At 44.6% G+C, this 18,286-nt stretch overlaps 1 protein-coding gene across 4 annotated transcripts in view; it reads right to left on the bottom strand.

Moving 5' to 3' along the window:
• MAPK9 (mitogen-activated protein kinase 9) overlaps nt 1-18,286 on the bottom strand; it is a 59,028-nt gene that overhangs the window by 6,206 nt on the left and 34,536 nt on the right. For 3 of the 4 annotated variants that reach the window (XM_030315989.1, XM_030315973.1, XM_030315996.1), the window contains 5 exons: nt 16,425-16,563; nt 6,782-6,947; nt 5,381-5,452; nt 2,124-2,306; nt 840-964 (listed from right to left, as the gene is read on the bottom strand). In XM_030315989.1, the coding sequence (XP_030171849.1) occupies nt 840-964; nt 2,124-2,306; nt 5,381-5,452; nt 6,782-6,947; nt 16,425-16,563 (685 nt within the window). Of the gene's footprint in view, nt 1-839; nt 965-2,123; nt 2,307-5,380; nt 5,453-5,798; nt 5,871-6,781; nt 6,948-16,424; nt 16,564-18,286 lie in introns of all 4 variants that reach the window. The other variant, XM_030315983.1, reaches the window with a different exon arrangement.

Genomic DNA, 18,286 nt, shown 5'->3' with positions numbered 1-18,286 from the left:
CATGACCTCCACTCTAATGACATCTGCCCAAATGGAACTAAAAAAGTGGTAATCAAAGGCTGTTTTCTGGAGACCCGCCCCAGACAAGGGAAGGGCTAGGAAATCCAGAAGGTACGGAATAGAGCTCAGGTTTGCAGTGTTTCATGGTAGAGCCCCCAAACCCAATCCTCAACTCACAGTGGGCTGTTCCCAAAACCTACTTAAAAATCACATGCTTATAACTAGGATTCCTTGCACACAAAACAGTGTTTCATGTGGTGGTTAAATCCATAGGCCAAGTCATAAAAATGTGCTCTACGGTGGCATAAAGCGAGCCTGCCACTATGTGGTTACTTTGCTCGTAGTCAGAGGTTATCCACACCAGTGCCACTAAGGAAAAATGCACCTGGGCACCAAACTCGGAAGCGGGACTCCCCTGGCAGGTGCCTCGAGGGAAGGATAAATAAACCTGTGATTTTCAGCGAGTTTCTTAGCCTCTCTGATGGGGTGGCCTGAAGAAGGTGTTCTAAGCAAGGCGCACATGGCACAGTGCCAGGCAAACAATGGAAGCTTAGCAAATGGCAATGTTAGTACAATCACACATGAGCATCTGCGTAAAGGAATAGTATCTCCACCGCAGAAGCATGTTCCCACCCGAACTACACTGAGCTGCAGCCCCCGCAGCAAGTGTCCCCAAAGGGAACCAGGTCCCAGACGACTGTAGGCCCCTTTGTATTCAGGGGTCCTTTGAAATCTAGAACTTACTATCCTTATGTGGCCACTCTGGACTAACAGACGGAAGACCCGAGGGAATGTTCAGCCCTGCCTTTACACACAAGCCTTGGAAAACAGGTGCTTACCGCTTCTGCTTCAGCAGGGTCATACCAAACAGTAATGTAAGGGTGACGCAGAGCCTCGTCTACAGAGATGCGCTTGTCAGGGTCTATCACTAACATGTTCGATAACAGATCTCTGGCTTGATTTGCTGGGGTGAAAACAAACATTAGATTAATAAACTAATGCTCAGATACAGGAAATTGTATAAAGACAACATGACAGTACAGAGAGAACAAAGATGTGTGATCTTTGAGAAATTTGTGACAGGTTCCTGATCAATCGAGCCTTTTTCTTTAAGAATGAGCCAAGCAGCCACTTTCACTACACATCACTACACTACACTTTCACTACACAGATTTTCAAATGTGGTTTCTTGCCTCTGGATCTGGGAGGAGAGGAGGGGTGGCAGGGCCTGGGGAAAGGGTACCAGGTGGACACAGGCCAACCGGAGGCTGAAGGGGGGGGTCTGGAGTGGGGGGGTAGGACCCACCAGGGAAGGCACAGGATGTAGCTAAGGGCGGCACTGCCCGAAGTGCAGGCATGAAACACGGGCAGGCTTTTTTTCCCGCCTGATGTCCCAACAAAATGAAATTAGAGCAGACCTTTTAAGCCATACAAATAATCTCACGTTTGCACACTAGACAACACTTCGCAGATATCTCTGCTATGCTGACCTGTATAGAATGTTGGCAACAGACACTTGAAAAAGAATCTAGAGATCAGTTGTTAGGAAAAAACCCAACAAGTTCAATAACTCAGTCAAATATAAGGCTCACCTAGGTTTCAGCAATTAAAGCTCACATGGGTGGGCAAAGGACAGATGGGGTTTTTCTGACTGAGGCACAGTTTTGCCCTGATGTGGAGAGAAATCTGTTCTTTGCCTTAAATCACATTTTTAGAGGTGGGCACAGGTGGAAGGGAGGAGAAACTTTTTAAATTGAACTGTAATACAGTTTCTGACTCTTCAATTGGGCTAGAATCGTAATTCAAGTATTCCTTATTCCTTATGCCTGAAAACTGTGTGAATTCCAATTGCTGTAATTAACATCAGAGTCTTTCAGACTGACGTGAACCTTTTTATTTGGACCAAAGGCTCAGTGAGGCCATTTTATCGAGGACAGAACTTTTAGGTCTTTTAGGCTTTCTCTCCACCAAGCCTTCATTCTAGTAAATAACTTTGAGAGTTTCAAGTATGTTACCTCCTAATGTTCGTAGCTGTCAGAATGCAAACCTGAAAAGGTGAAAGCGGCCCCTGGATTGAGAAAACCGATATGGGGGGGGGGGGAGGAAGGGGAAGGGCATCTTACTTTTTATTTTGTCTCGTTCAGATTCTGATGGGAATATCCAATCTGGGAAGAGTTCTTCAAATTTGATTCCGGGGTACTTTGGTCTGTTTTCTACATAATTCCTCACGGTCGGCTGAAGTTTCTTCATAAAATCCGCAGACGGCGTTCCTAGCTGCTCAATGACTTTATTCCACTGATCAATATCTAAGGAGTCTCTTGAGGAAAATACAACTGAAGGGGCTTACAGTCACGTTACACGGAGTAGCATTATTCAAAGAAACACTTAGATCCTATTTTTGCCTACTGATAGGTAATTAACTAGGCTGTCCCACTGGGGCAGCCAAGGTATTCTAAAATAATATTCACATGGTGGTTGGGGTCTCCAAAGTTGACACTACTTTTAAAAACTCTGCTCCTTTATAAACTCTGATCATGGTTTATTAAACCAACACACTGAGGAATGTATGCCTTCCCCTTCTAGATCAAAATACAGTTAATCTTGTAACTGAAGAATACTTATGACAGAAGTGATTAAAGATGAAATTAGATATTACTTAGGCAGACTGAAATTAATTGTCACATCAAAGTTACTTAGACTGGAAAGCTCCCTAAAGTGGACAGATCTGAGTCCTTGGTCTAAGGTGGGGTGCGGCACGTGAGCTGGGGCTTTCTGAGCCTCGTCCTCTCTCACAGGACCACATGCCTTCCTGTAACTGGGCTTAGACAGCTTTGGGAGGTCATTGTGTTTTACTTGGCACTGGCCATGCCCATCACTGCAGTACCTTGGAGCACATTTTATCTCCTTTCAAAGTACATGACCTGGGTTCCAGACTCCACTGTGCACTAGACATGCATCAGGTGCCGGGCAGTCAGTCTCCCTTGGGTCTCAACTCCCTTGTTTGTAAAACGCAGAAAATACCAGCTTTGCCTGTTTCACAGGGGGCTTGGAATAATGAGGTGGAGAGGGATTCTGAAACTGTTAACAATTATACGAGAGAACGTAGGACAGAAAAAAATCATGTAGGCAGCAATGTTTAAAAAGCAGTTTTTAAAAGTTTTTAGAAAAATCTAATAGAGGTTTGTCTCAGAAAAATGCAAGTACATCATTATGAAAGAACCCAGGTGGCAGAAATGCTCTTAGAAGAACAAAGAAGACAACTCTGTTCTTCCAGAATGTTGGCCATCTGCAGTCCTGCTTGGGAGAGGAGTCCTGGCCATTTGAGTCACTAGTGTATTCTCTTCCCTCACTCTTTTGTTCCTACTTGATGCCGAAGCAGAATTGTGCGGCATTCAAGCCCTTCTCACCGAACAACTGAAACAGCCCCTCATCTCCCTGCTTCTGCTCATGCCCTTGGCAGTCTGGCTTTGGCTCAGCAGCTGCAACAACTGTTCCCAATGTGAGTCAGACAGGAGCCTAGAAATGGGTGGGCGCTCAATAAATGTCTAGTGTGTTCATGATAAAGGGTCGTTTTTGTAGACTAAAGGGTGGTGGGAAAGGAAAAGACCATCCCAAGAAGCCTGGCTGATCTTCCAGGTGTGTGCGTGCATTACCGTCCCTTAGCTACCACGGGCTTCTCATTATACCCAAGAGGAACCAAGGCTCAGAGAGGCCCTGACTCATCCAGCATACACAGCCACAATGTGCACCCAAGGTGGTCTGACTGAGGCTGTCTTTTCCTTGTGGGCTACTGTGGGGACAGGCATTCCTGTTCTATCCCAGATCATACATCTGAAAGCAAATCTCAGAGAACTGCAGTCTGCTTTCCAGAATCTTTTTCCATGCTTACAATTTTTAATCTAATGTTTGAAGGTGTGGGCAAAACTGTCTTTGGAGAATGACGTTAATCTCGGTGTGTATTTTGAGAATGACATTAGGTGGCCTTATATATAAAACTATTAATTATTGACACTGCAAGATGGTAATATGTAAAGTAGGAATTTTAAATTACTTAATAATGCTCCAAAAAGTATTCACAGTTTTCGTTTTTGTACTTTCTGAAGAAAACATTCAATAAAAAAAGGAAAGGCATAAAATGAATAAGAATTGAGACAAACGAGATGTTAAATAGATACTTCTAAATTATTTATCTTTAGAATTTATCAAGTTTTCCTTTTTAAACTGAGTCTGTTTGCAGTCTTATTTATAGTTTGGAACAAGCAAATCAAAGGAAAGGCTATGGAAAACTGCTGGAAAATTTATTAGAACAAAATAAAATGCTGTATTTAACTCCACATAAAATCTGTGATGTGAAAAATGTCAAGGAAGGCAAATAAAGTGACAGGAACAAAATCTTTTCATTCCATGTTTGTGTTGTAAAGAATTTATGTTACAAGAAAATCATCCTTATAAAATTATAAAAAATGAAAGCAACTTTAATAAAATACATACAAAACACTGACTACATAGCTTGGTTTCCTTTAAAATTAACCATCAATCTGCCAATGGACAGAGACCACTTTAAGCTTTCATAACGAAAAAACAAAACCAAAGACTAATGAAAGTAGTAAGTGGAACACAAATGAAAAAGGGAATATGTGAAGAACCATGTTAGAGTAAAAAATATTAACGATGGAGGAATATGAGGAAAGAAAGCTATTATAAGTATTACATTATCTCTTCTCTTTTATGGTTGATGTCATTAATGTGATTTGCTAACCACAGTATAAATTAATCTTTTGCACTTTATATTTATTAAGACTTCTCCAGGTGTGTCACAAAAGAACCTTCTAGATGGATCTTTTAAAAATTTCTACAAAATGTCAGCAGAGTAATAGGCAAGAAAATTAACATATCCTGTTCCTCACAAACTTTTCCTTTTATTCTCTTTTACTTTGGTCCTATGTAGTGTGCTTCAGTTCTTACTTTGGGGGGAAAATATTTTAATCCATACTGGTAACTAACAAAATGGTATGCTAATTAAATGACACAAGGGTATTGGCTTATTAAATTTAGATAGCAACTTTCCTTGTTAAATTAACTGAATGGTCTAATAAATGGTATTTTCACTTAAATATCAGAATACATCTGTCAAAGAGTAAATTTCTAAGCTATTTTTGATAAAATTAAAAACTAATATAATTGGTTTAATAAAACCATTACAGGTAGTCAAGTAAAAAAGAAAACGTAAAGTTGAACCATTTGGTTTGTGACACTACTTTAACAAACATAATATAGACCCCCTTAGAACACAGTCTAGAATTATAACATTTTCCTTTTGAGCTCCTGCTGCCTTTGGCATTTATGGAAAGCATGGCCGGGAAGGTCCCGGGAAGGATACGATCAGTGCCTTGGAATATCACACAACCTTTCACCAGCTCTCCCATGATGCACCCCACTGACCAGATATCAACTGAAAACAAAATGAAATGACAAAATTATGAAGTGCCATGAACAAAACAAAGGTGAGGAAAAGGAATTCTAACAGCGTACTAAACACACAAATATGGAAAAATAAATTGCTGGCTAAGGGTGAACTTTTTACACAATGCGAATGAGTGCTGGCCTCTCCTCTGGCTTTCAGTAAGCGGCAATCTGGGCTTTAGCGCCAAAGATTCCCGGACTTCCCAGCTTGAGAAGCAAACAAAACCCCAGAAAGGAGAGGTGGCTGTCCCCGCAAAGCTGTGTGGCCATGTGCCCACCCCCATCGCTACCCCCACCCCCGTGGCCAGTGCTGGGTCTCTCCCTGTGAAGGATACAGTCTCTTCCTGGGAACAGGACTTTATGGAGGACCATTTCTGCCATGATGCACCCGACAGACCAGATGTCCACTACCAAACACCAGGTGATTAAAACCAGCCGGAGACCCCCACGCATCTTTCTCAAACCCCCTCCCAACAGAGACAGACCCAGCTTGTCAATGGGAACTTTTGTAACATATGGACATGGCACCCGCCGAACGGTCCTCGCTAAACTGCCGTGTCGGTGGGAACTCACAGAGGCAGATTGCTCCTGTGGGCTCCAGGTGAGAACCCGCCAGAGGTGGTGCCCTGACTTCTGGCCTTTCCACCTCTCCCATGGGGCCCAGCTGAACCCCAGGCCTCAGCCAGGCAGAGGGCTATTTACTGCAGGTGGGGGTGGGGCGGGAGGAGCCAGCAGGGCGCCACAGGGCTGTGTCCCTCATCTGTCAGAGTCAGAACACTGCTTACAGAGCATCTAAAACTTGAAGCACAGCTCATTCCCCGATGACTTGTGCAAACTTTCAGACTCTTAGCAAGGAAATGTGATTGAGTTCTTTTTGACAAATTTGTCAAGGTCTAAGTTACAAAGAGCTCTGATATTGCTAGAGTAAGTTAAGTTTTGGTGTTAAAAAACTCATTTTACACAAAAGAGAACATGTATTATTCCATTTATACCAAGTTCACCAATGAGTAAAAGTAAGCTTTGGTGCTGGAAATTAGGATAGTGGCTTCCTTTGGGGGTTGAGACCCGGAGGTGGGCTGGGGAGGTCTTGGGTACCACTGCTGTTATAGATTTGCATACTTCTCTATAATAAATATGTTATACTTTGATAGATGTTCACAGATACTCATTTTGGAAGTGAATTTGTAACAGTGGGTGATTTCTGCCAGTAGAGATGGGCCACAATGACTTGTGTATAATGCAGCCCCCACATTGTGCTTCCTTTGGCTCACGGGACAAGGCTGGTGGTGACCAGCAGCCATGTGTCACCCACACTCACCATTCTCTTTGTAGCCCATGCCCAGGATGACTTCGGGTGCCCGATAATACCGCGTCACCACGTATGGGGTCATCATGAAGTTGGTGCATGCTGTCCGGGCCAGGCCAAAGTCAAGGATCTTAAGCGTGCAGTCTGATTTTACTACGATGTTGCTAGGTTTCAAATCCTAGGGCAGAAATGGTTTAAATGAACACAATGAATGGGAGTGGACAACACTGTGTGGGTAGGGATTTGTGAAGCTGGGGGTTGCTGATGAACCTGAGTCCTGGGGGAAACGGGGCGGGGGGGGGGGCGGGCAGAGTTAGAACTGAACACTGGGATTTTGGAAAATGTTTCTCTCTTAAGTTGAAATGAATACAGATCAGCCTAAAGGAGTCAGATGGTCACCCTCAGGCCCATGTGGGAAGCTTCATGATATCCTTTTGCTTAAAACCTCCTCAGTGCTTCCCCAGAGCCCACCCATCCCTCCTCCTGTTCATCCTGCTGCCCACAGAAATATAATGTAAGCCACGTACTGAACTTACATTTGCTAGTAGCCACACCAGGAAGAATGAACACAAATGGGTGGAATGAATTTTAATACTCTACCTTATTTAACCCAATATATCCACAATATTATCATCTTATTTTTGTTTTGTTTTTGTTTTATTTTAGAAAGAAAGAGAGAGAGCATGAGCGGGGTTGAGGGACAGAAGCACAGAAGCACAGAGAATCTCAAGCAGGCTCCACACTCAGCATGGAGCCCAATGTGGAGTGCACAAGTGAGATCATGACCTGAGCCGAAATCAAGAGTCAGATGCTCATCCAATGGAGCCACCCAGGCGCCCCCATAGTGTTATCATTTTAAAATGTAAGCAACATATACAAATTACTAATGACATACTTTACATTCTGTTTTTGGTACTGTCTTTGACATCTGTGTATTTACAATAACAGCCACATTCTGAGCGCTCAACAACCTTATGCGGCTAGTGTCCGCCATGCTGCACAGCACGGAGCTAGAATTCTCTGACTCTGCAACTTTCGGATGGCTCTTTCTTCTTTCAGAAAAAGAATTCCACAATCACTTCCTTCTCTCTGAAAAGAAAGCCCACCCCACCTTTGAGGCACCTTCATCTTGCCTGCCAGCACCAGTTCTGTGACAGGAGATGCAGGACCCAGGTTGACGTAGCAGAAGCTCAGAAAATGCTTGCTGTGTGAACACACAGGTCACACTCGCCTATACCCCATACCCTGAACACATGAACACAATTTCTGCAGTTTCTTCCCCCACAACCCCAGGCCTTTTTTCATGGTGACCCCACCTTCCACCCCCGATCCCAGAACCTTCCTCAGGCCACAGGAATCCAACTTCTGCCTGAGACAGCAGCCTGAAAACTCACCCTAGACACTGCCTTCCAAACTATCCCCATCTATTCTTTTCCCAAGTCACATCACACAGGAGGACTTGGGAGGGCTTTAGGTGTGAGGTTTCAGGCCCAGTTACCTACCTAACGCTTTCCAAGTGATGTGTCACAGATGAGCACACACAGGTGTGTGTGATGGCTACAATGCGTTAGCAGGATAAGCAGGAAACCACTTAAAAATAACATCAGCTGAAATTATGTTCCATTACTGTTAAATGTTCTCCTTCCAAACTTCCTGGATTTGGTTTAAATATCTAATGTGTGAAAATTGCAATGAAAATTCCGACCAATTCCCATGCAGATGCTCTGGCCCCTCATCGGCCCCAGAGCACCATGTGACCACCTTCTCCGTGTGTCTTGATGTGGGAAAGACTTGGGGGAGCACCACCACCCCACACCCACAATTCTGCAGGCGCTGAATCAGCCCCTCACGCAAACCAGTGACTCTTCCCTGTGAGGAGGCAGTAATACAGCTAAGGCAAAATAAACCAACCTGTTCCTAGTTTCTTTTTTTTTTTTAAACCAAAGACTGTGGCAAGAAGAGGCAACTGAGAATACAAATTGCTAACAAACGAAATAATGCTCAACTTTGTGAAAAAAAAAACTATTATTATTATAATTTTTTAAAATTTCCAAATGACAAGGAGCTATTTTTGGTCTCTCCCGTGGCAATGAGGAAAATCATGATAATATCCCGGGCTGGCAGGAGAAGCCAACACAGAACCTTCCTTACACTGTTGGTGGGGATGTCAATAGGTGCTTTCTTTTTAGGAGGCTGATTTTTGAAAAATTTGTAATGTCTATACTTTGCCACCCAGCAGCCCCTGAAATACACTCTGGCCTTGGATCTAAAGCACAGCCACAGGAGAAGGGTTACTACAGCTGCACCACTGGCCAGTTCAATGAACTGCAGAGTGAGTTAGAAAACATGCCCACACTCAGCACCCCAAAACAGTCCAGTGAATAAATGGGCAGAAGATGTGAATAGACACTTCTCCAAAGGAGACATCCAGATGGCCAACAGGCGCATGAAAAGATGCTCAACAGCACTCGTTAGGGAAATACAAATCAAAACCACAATGAGATATCACCTCACACCAGTCAGAATGGCTAAAATTAACAACTCAGGACACAATAGATGTTGGTGAGGATGTGGAGAAAGGGGAACACTTTTGCACTGTTGGTGGGAATGCAAACTGGTGCAGCCACTCTGGAAAACAGTGTGGAGGTTCCTCAAAAATTAAAAATAGAACTACCCTACAACCCAGCAATTGCACTACTAGGTATTTATCCATAGGATACAAAAATTCTGATTTGCAGGGGCACATGCACCCCAATGCTTATAGCAGTGCTATCTACAATAGCCAAATTATGGAAAGAGTCCAAATGTCCATTGACTGATGAATAGATAAAGAAGATATGGTGTATATACACAATGGAATACTACTTGGTGATGAAAAAGAATGAAATCTTGCCATTTGCAACTACATAGCTGGAACTAGAGGGTATTATGCTAAGTGAAATCAGTCAGTCAGAGAAAGACAGATACCATATGATTTCACTCATATGTGGAATTTACGAAACTCAATGGATGAATATAGGGGAAAGGAAGGAAAAATAAGATAAAAATAAAGAGGGAGACAGACCATAAGAGACTTAAATACAGAGAACAAACTGAGGGTTGCTGGAGGGGAGGTGGGTAGGGGGATGGGTTAAATGGGTGATGGACATTAAGGAGGGCACTTGTTGGGATGAGTACTGGGTGTCATATGTAAGAGATGAAATCACTGGGTCCTACTCCTGAAGCCAAGACTACATTGTATGTTAACTAACCTGAATTTAAATTTGGAAAAAAGAAAGAAAAGAAAACATGCCCCTTTCACCTGTCAGAAAATTCTTGCCTTCTACTGATTTGGTTGGAACATACTTTACTGCCATCTGCTGGAAAACTGTGATAATAAAATGCAAATCAGGCTCTCCAGTGTAGACAGTGGTCTTGGCAGGCTTTGGGGGAGGTGGCCAACCTCTGGATGCCTGCTAATGGGAGGCTCCCCACTTCCGTGCCGTTCTCTCATCAGCCTTCACACAAAACCAGGTGCAGCTTTCCAAAACCAACTGGACTTAGAGCTTCATGGCAGCAGAGTCAAGACAGTTCTGTCCCTTTAAATCTTGAAAAACACCCCAAACAAGGAAAATAAGAAACACACATTAAAATAGGAAGGACACCTGAACTTGGGGCTTGACCCACAGGGTGTGGGGATAGTAAACAGAGTGTGGCATCCTTGGGACAGCCAATAAGAGTGCACGAAGCATGTGTAACTGAAGAAGGGCGAGGGCAGCAGAAGAGGAGGAGGCCGAGGGCATCACCCCACAAAGCACCACAAGGCCTGGTCACTTCTCAGATCAGAACCCACTGACTGAAGAGGTATCCTAGGAAGGAGGACTCTGCACATGGGGACAAACATCCACTGCCTTGATTTCCCCAATTCTTCCCCACAGGTACCTATAGCCACTCGCCTGGGTGACCGAACCTTGGCATGGGAGGCTAAGCAGTTATCTGGAGGACTACTGGACAAAAGCTCTGCATGGACCTTGCAACTCAAAGACCCACTTAGAAGGGGGTTGGGAGGCCGGGTAAAACATGGAGACTGGTCCAGACCTTTTCCAGCTATTTTATGATCCTCTTTTCCAATCCATGTAGATGAATGCATTTGTGCAGTCAATGGCTTCACGCCATCCCTGGGGCCTTATTAATCGTTCCAGCAACTCTACCACGTCGTACACAGCAGCTGCAACCAGGACTATGAGCTGGTTATGTCGCAGAGGTCTACACTCTCTAGGACCACCTAGTTCCTTCCAGGCTAGACTAGTGAGTCAAACTGAGATATGACAGAACCGCTATCCCTGCATTCCTTAAGTTGCAATGGTGGCGCTAATCTCCTCTATCCCTCCCAACCCCCTGAGATCAATAATATTTTTGACTTGAGGGGACAGTCTCATGTTTCCACTTGGCCTTCCCCATCGTGCTACTTCTTACCTCACAGGCCAAGGAACCAATGCAGAGGTCACTCCAACTGCCAAGTGTATCCTTTCCAATCATACCCTTGCAGGGCTGGGGAGGTGACTGCCGGGTGGATCCATGGACCCAGTGGCCCACCGTGAGCCACCAGAGTCAGACCCCTCAGATCTGAAGGTTTGGGTCACATGTAGGCAAGCCATAGTGACCTGCCAAGGTGGTGGCTGAAGGTAGGGAGAATGGAGAAGGGAGAGAATGAGCATCTGTTGGGGCCCAGAGAGCAGCTGCAATGACAGGAGCTATAGTTTGTCCCAGTGGCCTACCTCCTCTCAGTTCCCCTCTGGAAGAGAGGCCCAGGGGGAGCATCGGGGAGCTTCTCTTGACCTGTGTGGCTCTTGACCAGTGACTGTGCGTGGCAGAAGCCCCTTCTTGTGAGATACCAGACTTCCCTGGCAGGTGGCTCAAGGACTCCAGGGCGGGCAAAGCTTTCTGAGAGCTGTCCTGCAGCTCTGCCCTCAACCCCTCCAAAGGGTCAGACCCGTGCTGCCTCCTTCTGGCCTCTCCACCTGCTCCAGCTGCTCCAGCCCACTCCCCAGTTCTTCCTCACAGGCCTTCTCCCAAAATGTATCCTGCAGATCCAAGCCTATCCTGGCACGCCAGTGCTGTCAGTGAAAAACCCCACGCGCTCTATGGGGACAAAGAGCAGCAGAGGGGCAGGAAATGACTTGACTGAGTACAGTACATTCCAACCTCAGTGAGTGGCCCAAGCAAGACAAGGGGGACCACAAATCCAGGAGACACTCAGGAAGTGAACGACAGGTGCTCCAGAAGGCAGCGTGCAGCAGGGATGGGACACTGAGGGAGGTTTTGGAAAGATCTGTGTAAAGGTAATGGTAGACCTTCCAGATCCCCCCAGCTTCACCCCAGAAGAGAGGCCTGGGCTCCTTCTTCACTCGTACTGGCCCATAATTGAGAAAAACTGAAATCAAGTTTCCAGACTAGGGCCTCAGGCATAATACCAACAGATGTGCTGGTATGTGGCCCAGGGAGGGAATGGGTGAGGGGCGCAAGCCTGAAGACAGGGCTCTGTGGTGGAGGCCTGCATCCCACCTGGTGAGAACCTGGCCCCACCCCAATTCTCACAGCTCTATGGCATGGCCTTCCAGACTGAAGGGGCCATGAAGTGCCCACCACAATTAAAAATTTCCACATCAAGGCATATCATCATAACATTTTAGAATGCAATAAATAAAGGAAAATTTTTAGAAGATTCCAGAGATAAAACCCAACAGGGCACTTGCAAAGGATCAGGAAGAAGAATGGTGTTAGAAAGCTCAAAAGCCAAATCATACCACATTACAACGGGGTGCTGCATTTACAACCTGGAGGGCGACTGATGTGTAGTGGAGAATTCTATGTCCAACCATACTATGACTCATGTGGCAGGGCAGAGTAAAGAGTTTCAGGCATACGAGGCCTCAGAAAATTTACCTCCCATGCACCACTTCTGGGGAAGCTACTGGAGGATGTGTTCCACCGAAACAAGGGAGTAATCCGAGAAAGATCGGACAGGGGTCCGGAAGCAGGGGGTCCAACACCAGCAAAAGGCAAAGAGAACCACCAGGAAAATGCTGGGCCAGGTCCAGGACAATCCCTCCGCATCAGGTATGGGGGCAGCCCATCCATCTGGGAGCAGCACTGAGGCTCCAAGAGCGAGATCTCACAGGTGATGCAACAGCACATCATCTGGGTGAACTGAGAGAAAACCTAGATGCCCCGCAGAAGGCTTAGCGTTAACTTAGCAAGTAGAGCATAGAAAAACAAAACAATGAAAACAGAAATGCAAACAAATCAAAAAACAAGTACTGTTAACTTCAGGGACAAAATGTTGAAAGGAAAAGAAATACAATCATCGTATAAATAGGAGGCTGTGCAGCGGAGAGCATGTAGGGGGTCACAATGATGTAAAACACACTATCGATACTGGCCCAAACTTGAGATTTCCAGGTTTACAATTCACAACAGTGTAAATACCTGGGAAAGCAGGGGACAGGAAAGGTGGCAGGGAGTGGGTCTGGGTGGGTAAAATGGAGCTAAATTGGTACCTTACGTCCCCTACTGAAAAAAGGCCAATGGATAGAGATCCACTATTATTTCAATATACAGACAGAAACACCAATGTGACAGCTAAAAGAACAGGGTTTGCTTCTGGGGAGTGAGAAATGAGAAGGAGAGAGTGGGGACCCTCTTTTAAAATAAATATTAGAACTATTTGATCCTTAATTAAAATAAGGAACAAATCAACCGACTTGCTCAGCAAGTTGCAGAACAATTACATAAAAGTTGATCCTCTTTCTGAAAAATATAAATTCAAAAGGACATAAGTACATGCGGATATGTTGGTATCAGCATAAATAAGGAGAGTGTGTCACTGTAAAGTTAGTAAGGAAATACACCTAACTGCTATCACTGGCCACCTCCAGGCAGCAACGGAGAGCTGGTGGCCTTTTACCTCTTTTAAATTTTGAACCACAGAAGTGATTCTAAAAAGTGGTAGGACCGTGGGTGTTTTATTTTTCAAATAATTAAATTTTACATGTAGTATGAAAGCACTTTATTAAGCCAAACCGAAAGGGCGTATCTTGTGTATGGATCTGTGTATAGGAGAAAGGACTGGAGAGGCTCACGGACAACTGTTAACCCACTAAAGGACTCTTGCAGTTCACGTCTTGGGTCCTGGAGGGGTCCCAACAGGGCCTCTCACTCTTTGCTTTCTCTCTCTTTCCCACAACGAACATGCATGACTTTTCATGAGTAAAACAAAGCCTGGCAAGCACACAAATGTGTGAACAGATACAAGAATGGCAAGGCCTGTGGAGTGGTGGACAGGATGGAGAAGTGGTCCGTGGAATCATTTGCTCAGGTGTCCTCTGGTTTCAAAACATTGTGCTGGGCAATGCAGACACCTCTTTGGACTTTGGACTCTTTTTGACTTTGTGGTCAGCAGGAGTGGGACCAACCTTCAGGGATGGAACATTCTGTAACATGGGCATGTGTGTGCCTCAGCCCTGAAAAGGTCCCCAGGAATGTGAAGGTATTGCTTCCCCATGAATCTCCTGCTCCAAGAAGGGAGAAACAAGTGAGGCAAAGCGTTTCCCTTTACAAAACTGATAAGGCTGAACATTACGAGGCCTAGTAATAATAAGGCTGGAAATTTATTCTAAAACGTGAATTTAACACAAAATGTGTTCAAGAGTGTCTTCGTTTATATAAAGGCCTATGAAAATTTTAGGAAGAGAAATAGAATGGTATGTTGGGAAGTCTATTTTTAATTAAAAAAATTAATATTACTTATAATGCTAAGTGAAAGAAGGCAGAGACAAACGCCATATTTCACTCATATGTGGAATTTAAGAAACAAAACAAACAAAAAAAACAAGCAAAGGGATAAAAAAAGAGAGAAAGAGAGAGAGAGAGAGAGAGAGAGAGAGAGAGAGAGAGAGGCAAACCAAGAAACAGACTCTTAACTCTAGAGAACAAACTGATGGTTGCCAGAGGGGAAGTGAGTAAGGAAGGGGTTAAATAGGTGATGGGGATTAAGGAGGGCACATGTTGTGATGAGCACTGGGTGATGTATAGAACTGTTGAATCACTATACTGTACACCTGAGACTAATATTACACTATATGTCAACTAACTGGAATTTAAATAAAAACTTAAAAAAGAGAAGTAATGCTATTTTTAAACCAAATTTGTATTATTCGAACTGAACACTTGGTGGCAGCAAAGGCCACATTTTAAGAAACAGCACCCAGTCAGGAGGACGTCTCAGTGTGTGATGTGCCAGACAGGCCCTGGGAGGACCAGGTACACTGCCCACGCATGCTGGCTTTGGGGTCACAGACCTGAGGCCCAGGACGAGGATGAGGGGCGAGGGCAGCTTAGTCCTCTCAGAATGGGTGGGCTGTGCCGCTGTGGCCAACATTTCCTGGCACCTAAATGATCTACTCTGCACCACTGAAAATCTCTCTATTCTTTTCTATGTGAATAGGCTTCATTGTTCCTGTCTCACTATCTTTCTCCCTGCACAGATTTTTGTTCAGAGAAATTACAACTTCTTGATGTTGGAAGAGAATATCTAACAACAGTCTGTCAACGAAATTAGTATGGTAATAACGTAGGGAATGCTAAGAATGTTTCCAACAAAATTATATTATCTCTGCCTATAGCCTCACACAACATTTTAGTTGTTAAAGAAAAAATCTATCATGATGGTCTGCTTACACAGTGCTACAAGTCAAAAAATAAACAAGAACTCCTAAAACCAGCTTACAGAATTACACTGTACCTCACTGGTTTTTAAATGTTACTTCCTGATAGTCCAGGCAGCTGTCGTTCAAATCCCAGGAGAGCCCAGTCAAGAGGCCCACCCAAGGCCATTCCCAGAGTTCCCAACAGTGGGGCTGGGATGCTGGAGTGGCAAAATTTTACAACATAAGAAATGGATATTTGGCCCATAATTTAGGTAAGATTTCTCAAGCAATGGTATAATTTACTACTTAGCCTCTAACCATTCCCAACCCCAAACCTAAATTCCTGGCTCTTTAAAAATGCCATTTCAAATAATGGTGAATATATTAATAGATGAGTCTGGGTAAATAGTTTGGGATAATTTGGTAGTTCTCTGTCCTGTTCTTGTAATTTTTAAGTCACTTCAAAATTAAAGGTTAAAATTTTATTTTTTTCTTTTGCAGCATCAAATGGAGCAGCTCAAGCCTACATCCAGGGTGGCTCAAGCGGGCTGGGGAGAACCAGGCACTTCACAAAAACATCTTCTACTCTCAACAGGATTTGGAAACTCGACACGATCCCACGGTTTCTTTGGATTCTCAATGCTGACAACTTTTAAAAAAAATTGGGGCGCCTGGGTGGTCGGTTAAGTGTCCAACTTTGGCTCAGGTTATGATCTCATGATTACTGGGTTTGACTCCCGCATCAGGCTCTGTGCTGACAGCTTAGAGCCTGGAGCTTGCCTCGGATTCTGTGCTCCCTCTCTCTGCCCCTCCCCTCCTTGCCCTCTCTCTGTCTCTGTCTCTCTCTAAAATAAACAAACATCAAAGAATTTTTTTTTGAAAATATTAAATTCTTTTGTACCTTGAGAATCACGGTAACAAAATGATTGTGATTTTAAAAATAAAACTGACACGGCATCACTACTTACTCTATGAATTATACCAGCTGAATGCAGATGTTTAATACCACAGAGCATCTGGTAGAGAAGGTAGGACATTCTTTCATGGTCCAACTCCATATGAATAACCTGACATAAGTTAGCATCCATTAATTCCATGACCAAATACCTGAGGAAAAAAAAGATCAGCCATGTACACATAAAATTACCCCAAATTCCTTCATGGTTACTAAACTGTATTTATAGGAAACAGTAATAACTTACTACCTAGTTATTGCACTGGCTAAAGCAAAAAAAGAAAAGAAAAGGAAAAGAAAATAAAAGAAAGATAACTTTCCTCCAAACATTTATAAGGTATCCTGTCAAGAAGTAAACATATAATGGAACTTAGTAGAAGCTTAGGAAAAAACTGCCACTGTGATGTATTTCAAGTTAAAGACAAAACAATTTTATATCATAGTAAATAGAATCTCAAAATTCAAATTCTCCTAAATCTTTATATATATTTTTTTTGCTACTGGATCATACTTACCAGGATAGAAACCATGCTGTTACTTGCTTCACCTTAAGAAAATTTCTGACCTTGGGGCACCTGGGTAGCTCAGTCGGTTAAGGGTCTGAGTTCGGCTCAGGTCATGATCTCATGGTTCATGAGTTCGAGCCCCGTGTCAGGCTCTGTGCTGACAGCTTGGAGCCTGGAGTCTGCTTCAGATTCTGTGTCTCCCTCTCTCTCTGCCCCGACCCCACTCACACTCTTTCTCTCAAAAAATAAAGGTTAAAAAAATTTTTTTTAAATTAAAAAAAAAAAAAAAGAAAATTTCTGACCTTCTTCTCCCACCAGCTGTGCTCCAGATTCTTATTCTCTCTGCAAGCAAAACTCCCCAAAGAGGTCTGTATACTTGGCATCTCCAATTCTTCTCCCATTTTCTTTAACTCCCATTTTGAGTAAGTGGGGCATAAGCCCCACCCCTCTGCTGACACTGTCCTCCTCAAGGCTCCTGATGACTTACTGCCGTGTCAAAATGTCCCTGGCTGATTATGCCCTGCTCCTTTCCCCAACTTCTTACCATTGGGGCTGCCAACCCTTGGTCCTCGGCCTCCTCCTCTTCTCTATCACAAGTCTTGGTCATCTACTCTGATCTCTGATCTCAATGCTTTAAATACCATTCACAGACCGTCAACTCTCAAGTTCCTACCCTCCACCCAGGCCCCTCTCCCAAACGCCCAGTTCCCAGGCCGACTTGGGCATCCAAGAGATGTCTCGAGGCCCATGTCCAACACTGATCCTGGCTTCTACCTCGCCCTCCAGTCTGCTCAGCCTGCAGCCCACCTCATTTCAGCTGGGAGCACCTTCAACCTAGAAGGGGCTTGGGCCAGCGCCAGGCTCCACTCTCGACTCTCCTACCCTCACACTGCAGTCCTCCACAGAGGAGTCCTCCACATTAAAATCCTCACACTACCGTCCTCACACCACAATCCTCCACGGTGGAGTCCTCCACACTGCAGTCCTCCGCACCGCATTCCTCACACTGCAGTCCTCACACTGCGGTCCTCACACCGCAGTCCTCCACGCCACAGTCCTCCACACTGCAGTCCTCCACACTGCAGTCCTCCATGCCGCAGTCCTCACACTACAGTCCTCCACACTGCAGTCCTCCACACTGCAGCCCTCACACTGCAGTCCTCCACGCTGCAGTCCTCACACTACAGTCCTCCACACCGCAGTCCTCATACTACAGTCCTCCACACTGCAGTCCTCACACTACAGTCCTCTACAATGTAGTCCTCCACACTGCAGTCCTCACACTACAGTCCTCCACACTGCAACCCTCACACTGCAGTCTTCCACGCCGCAGTACTCACACTACAGTACTCCACACCGCAGTCCTCAC

This window comes from Lynx canadensis, chromosome A1 (assembly GCF_007474595.2).
Source record: "Lynx canadensis isolate LIC74 chromosome A1, mLynCan4.pri.v2, whole genome shotgun sequence".
Lineage (NCBI taxonomy): Eukaryota > Metazoa > Chordata > Mammalia > Carnivora > Felidae > Lynx > Lynx canadensis.
Note: the sequence above shows the minus strand (reverse complement) of the source record. Positions and strands in the feature narration are given on the sequence as shown.